The sequence below is a fragment of the Pollicipes pollicipes genome, unplaced genomic scaffold (genome assembly GCF_011947565.3).
Source record: "Pollicipes pollicipes isolate AB1234 unplaced genomic scaffold, Ppol_2.1 Scaffold_4002;HRSCAF=4701_pilon_pilon_pilon, whole genome shotgun sequence".
NCBI lineage: Eukaryota > Metazoa > Arthropoda > Thecostraca > Pollicipedomorpha > Pollicipedidae > Pollicipes > Pollicipes pollicipes.
This window is the reverse complement of record NW_023596420.1, coordinates 44,055,006-44,060,713: the sequence shown is the minus strand read 5'-3', so window position 1 is coordinate 44,060,713 and position 5,708 is coordinate 44,055,006. Positions and strand designations below refer to the sequence as shown.

The window sequence follows — 5,708 nt, the reverse complement described above, 5'->3', positions numbered from 1 at the left end:
CATAGCATAACATACCATGACATGAGCTGAGCATAGTGTGCCATGACATGCATTGTCGACGCAGGATAATGACGTGAGCTGCCGCTACAGTATCACGACGTGGGGTGCCCATACTGTGCCATGACGCGAGCTGACCATACAGCACTGACCACGTCCAGTGGTCCCCTCCCCTTCCGCCCAGATCACAGCACGCACCTGCTGGCTGAGCTTGGCCACAGAGTGCTCCACCACGTTGATGCTCTTGTTGCGAGCCTCGATGGCGGCGCGCTGGAGGAGAGCAGGCTGCCCAGGCACGAGTGGGCCAGGTATCACCCGACGGAGCGCCGCCGTCTGCAGAGGGACGAGGTCAGCAGGTCGCTCACACACAGACTGGGCCAGGTGTTATCCGACGACGCGCCGCCGTCTGCAGAGGGACGAGGTCAGCAGGTCGCTCACACACAGACTGGGCCAGGTGTCACCCGACGGCGCGCCGCCGTCTGCAGAGGGACGAGATCAGCAGGTCGCCAACACAGACTGGGCCAGGTGTCACCCGACGCGCCGTCCGCAGAGCGTCGAGGTCAGCAGGTCGCACAAACACTATTATGAGCGGTAAGAAAAAGTCCAGAGCAGGTAGCGGAATACAGGAATTGGCAGCGACAGCGTGGGCCGGGTTACTGCAAGGCAAACGTGGCGCGACATTCACAACATACAAAAACGACGCCGACGTGAGTGTCCAGTCCGCAGCTGCCAGGGCCATGCTGCACGATCCCGCTCGGATTTCTTGCTTTAAGAAGTTATGCGTGGTCTGCGCGGCTGCCCAGCCAGGCCTCGCTCGGTGCTCTGCAAGCCCAGACGGCAGGGCAGCGACCGGCCCGGCAGGCCTGACTGCGACGTACCGGCGCTGCTGGCACCGCCGGAGAACAGGCTGAGCAGCGAGAGCGGCCGCGGCCGGGCCTCGTTCCGCTTCAGGCCGGGCACGATGTGTTCCTCGAAGTGCTCCATGGCCATGGAGGAGATGTCACGCAGCTCCTGCAGCACGGTGAAGGACGAGCGCTCCACCGAGGGCGCCTCCTTCAGGTAGCGCACCACCCGGAACACTTCGTCCAGCACCTGCCGGCGGAGAGAGGAGGGGAAGGGGTGAGACGCCAGCTCCGAAACTCCGCAACGCAGGGCTTTGCGCAGGGCGGAAGACGCAGGGCATGGGAGTCTGGGACCTCAGGACGGTCCCACACTCCGGACCATTCCTGGCCAGTAAGGGTGAGCACAGACGGGCGGCCGGCACCGGCACCAAACAACGGGCATCGCTCCAGCACGGGCTGACTAGACATCGTTCTTCATCGGTCCCGAATATTTTGCCCACGTCCACTGCTCTCGCCTTTAAGGCCCATCATTTTTTTCATATATTTGATCGTTCTGTCGCCGTAGATGTATGGCCTTAGTGAAACAATTCAAAACGCATCTTTGTGTCCCAACTTTTTTAGTTCCACTGTCTAGGGTTGTGTTACCCATCATCATTCACCAGCCCCTGCAGGTGCCCTCAAAAGGCTAACAGAATTCACTTCCGCGCACTCCGACCAGTCGTTGATCTGCTAAGCAGCAGGCATAACGCTACATCTCAGGCCGCGCAAGCATCCCCCTCCGTAGATCTCCCCCGCGTCAGCTGCCCCAGCGACCGGACCGGTCGGCCCCGGCGGCGTCGGCCAACCCACCTTGCCCGGAATGAAGCAGCACGCGTCCATCTCCATGTAGCGGCGGTAGGTCGAGGTCATGCTGAGCAAGCCGAGGCGCGTCTCGACGGCGGCCAGGTGCTCCACGCGCCGCGAGAGCGGGTGCTCGCGCCGCTCCGACTCGCGGCGCGGCAGCTGGGCGCGGAACAGCTTCAGCGCCTGTTGCACATACCGCTCGGCGCGCGAGAAGCCCTGGTTCAGCCGGTGCCGGATGGCGCGCTCGAACGTGCGGCACACCTGGCGGCGGGCAGGAGCTGGTTCACGGACAGCACGCCGGCGACTCTCGGCACGCGTTGGGGACGACACGGCTGCTCGTGCGAGCACCAACGGCAGCCCACACACCAGCGCACCACGTTAACCACTCCACAGGCACCACCCGGGGTCAAGCATCCATGACAAGCTCCGTCCGGTCCATCAAACACGGCAGGAACTCAAACCGCACGCCACACGCGACGGCGGCTGATGAGTCGTTTCAGGTTCAGACCCAAGCGTGTTCTATTGCGTTTTATTGCCATCCATGTTTCGCAACGCCTATGCTTCTGCTTCGTTATTATTTATGTGGCACGGTGGGCACCTTCAACAATTCACAAGGAAGCAGCTGTACAGACGATGCATTAGGCTAAGCTAGCGATTAGTTTACACCACGACGTACCAGCCGGATGTTGGAGGCGGTCTCATATGAAAGATAGCTGATGATCGCCTCCAGGAGTTCAGGAGGCAACATCAGAATGTTGGCAGGCTCTCTGCCCAGATCGGCTGTGACGAGATCCATGACGGCTGCTGTAAACGCACATTACGTGTTAGGCAATACAGATCCATGTGTAAATGATGGAAAGAGCTTGAGCCTTATCATTTGTGAAAAACGAGATCATAATCATACCGCAAATGGCTATCCCTCTAATCCATTGTGTGGACTGGGCAGGATGATCAGAAAAGTTCACCTACAGCAACGATGACTGCTTGAATGTACATCAGATAAGTGTGTACAACACCTGATGTGCATCAGCACGAGTGCATTGGCTCGAACTTCGACAGATGTTTCGCCGGACGCACTTTTCAAGGGTTGGTAGTGTCCACACCTCCAACAAAATAGTGGGGTGAGTTATATGTGCACGTCATACCGCATCTCCACGAGATCCACTGCTGACTATGAGTGTTACCATCTCCAGCGTTATTTATCAATATCTCTCTGTCTACGCCAGTTGGTGTAACTTATTAACACAGATTCTACGTCAACGATTGTAGGATCAAGTATGCACACTGTGCGGCCTTTGGTTCTAAATGCCTCAGGTGAAATGGGCGCAATCCGTGCAATCCTTTAGGCAAATGTATCCAGGACTGTTTTAATGTTTGATTTGTAGAAGTCTGCAAAACGTAATTTCACATCAAGTGCACCTATGGATCCTCCCTGCCCCAGGTACAGAGGGGGAGGGGGGGCGCACCACACTGGGTGCCAGCTGTGAAACTGATCAGTGCGACGGCAGGGTGTAAACAGTGTTGCTCCCCGCCACCCCCGCGACCGAGGACACTAGAAACATAGTGAGTGTCACATAGTACAAACACAGCATGTCTGCGACCCACGCCACATCAGATCTGAGGGTAGCTTTCATTACAGGCTGCAGCATAGCCAACATGAACACAAGACTGTTGATGAGAGCATGCCTATTTTCCCAATCCACTGTCAGATTATGTAGATGTCTACCATACTCCAACAGCCAGCTCGAGCCATTCCTGGTGCACAACTAGAAAGAAATGTAGGCCAGCAACAATGGGATGGCCAATGGGGTTTAGGTTTCTGGGACATAGTCAAGTTGGACCCTGTTTTATCAGCAGCTTAAAGTTCTTCTGGGGGTAAACAGTGGCACCTCTCATGTTTGTAGTAGGGCCAATAATAACATGACCTAGTGCACACTCTGTGCTGTGCAAATCAGCTAGCCTTTCACTACAAACAACTGACAGCACTTTTTTCTTGTTGCCTCCCTTCCTAACTGACATAATGACACTAACAGGTCAACATTTCAGATGAACCAATGCCAAGCCACATGTTTTCTCTCACTGTAGTCTTTGTTGTGATGATTAACAAGATGCCAGGTTAAACAAGCAAGATGCCTCTTGTGACATGGGACCAGTAATACCATGATCAACACAGCCTAGTATAAAATATGGCAGCAACGGCGCACATTTCACGACTAGCCATAGTGCTCCCATGTAAAATGCTCTTCTCCAGGCCCACAGCTTTCATAATCTTAAACATATATATGCATACAAAGTGCATAGCAGTGAAGCTTGTACAATTCTCTTTTAATTTCCGGGATCAAAGTGTGTGCCATAGCATTCATTTTGAACCATCATATAAGGGCGTAGACCCATGTACGCGCCGCGATGTCCAGGCCTAAGATCGAATCCCGCTGTCGCCAACTCTTTCAGCAGAGTCAAGATGGAACATGGAGTGAATATGGTCGCTGACTGGTGATAAAACTATTGAGTGCAATAATATTCTGATTAGCTATATATATATACATATATATATATAATATTATAACATAACACATTAATGTATATAAAATATGCATATCCATGCATATTGTCTAGCCTGAAGATGCAGCTGCTGTGCTGTGAAACATGCCGCAAGTTACTACAAAAAATACATATGAGATCTCTTTACATCTATAAAATATACCTGACAGATGTTATGCAGCCTTTGGGCTTCATGCAACAGCCTATGGCTGAGGTGCATAGCATAACTGTGCCTGATGTATGGAACCTATGGCGATGGTAGCGATCCAAAGCTGGGCGTCCTCAATCCGGCCAGTGGTAGGACCAGGCACTGTGTTAGGTGCTTAAGGTGCGATGCTGGCGGCCACTGCTGTGTAGGGCTGGCAATGCTGCCTCAAGACCAGCACAGCAATGATGACACAGTAACATTGCCAGCACCTCTGATTGGGAAGCAGTTGTGCTTAAAAGCAGGATGGTTAACATTATAGTGGTGAGTGCCATGATGGCGAGCTATACTGCACAGTGGTGCTGATGACAAAATTTTATAAAAACTACTTTGATTGATCCTGAAGAGCTTAAACACCTGACGGACCTATGGCCTAAGTGACCATGCTCCCTAAAACCATTTGCAGAAAGGGTTTTTTTGGCATAAAAGAGATAAAAAACATTTCATCACTGGCTACACTAGTAACTAAACCTGAAAAGCTAGCTTCACATTACAAAACCTGCAAAATAAATATGTGAAACTTAAATGACAAAATTTTTATATTTGTCATCCAGCCTTGTAATTTATAACTAGCTTCCATCCATTAATCCCCAGGTAGGAAAGGTACACCAAAGCATCTAGAGTGGAATGGGCAGCTTAGACAGATTTAGAAGATGCATCAGTATCTGACACATATGCTGCATTTGCTTAAGGCAACAAAAGCCCTCAATGGACCTTAGATTGCCCAAAACCATGCCCCAGTTATACACATTTTTACACAAATGTTGCATGTTATGTTGATATCATATTTCTGTATCACCCTTGCACTCAACATTTGCTCATATTGTTGCAAGGAAATTGTTTTGTATAATTTTTGGAATGATGTTCTGTAACATATACAATGCTGAGGATTGGGTTACAGCTAGCTTTCAGAATATTGCAATATTTGACATAAAAACATCAGCTTCTATAAATGACACAAGTATGAAATCCTCCCTTGCATAAGCAGTCATTCTATGATGTCAAAATGAATTTGATAGCCCCGCATCCTACATGATAATTATTTCAGAAAAAATCATAAAGATGATTTATCTTGCTGACTAACTGTACATTTCAGGTACAACACAAGCCATTGCACCAGTAAATACATTAACTATGACATTTGCTTCTTACATTGGATACACTTACCAAGCACAGGTTACTGTTAAATGTCAGGTTTATGCTACATGCAGTCTCATGGCGATGTTGAATTTTGTGATGGTGGCCTCCAACAATGTTGAAATGCACTGGCAAATGTTGGC

The 5,708-nt window shown here is 50.7% G+C and overlaps 1 protein-coding gene across 1 annotated transcript; it reads right to left on the bottom strand.

Moving 5' to 3' along the window:
- Window positions 1-308: 308 nt before the first annotated feature.
- LOC119094545 (F-box only protein 28-like) lies at window positions 309-2,504 on the bottom strand. Its single transcript, XM_037217604.1, has 4 exons — window positions 2,359-2,504; window positions 1,689-1,943; window positions 876-1,089; window positions 309-403 (listed from the first exon to the last, which is right to left on the bottom strand). Exons 1-4 carry the CDS (start codon window positions 2,476-2,478, stop codon window positions 309-311), a joined length of 684 nt encoding a protein of 227 aa, XP_037073499.1. The 5' UTR covers window positions 2,479-2,504.
- Between the last annotated feature and the right edge of the window lie 3,204 nt (window positions 2,505-5,708).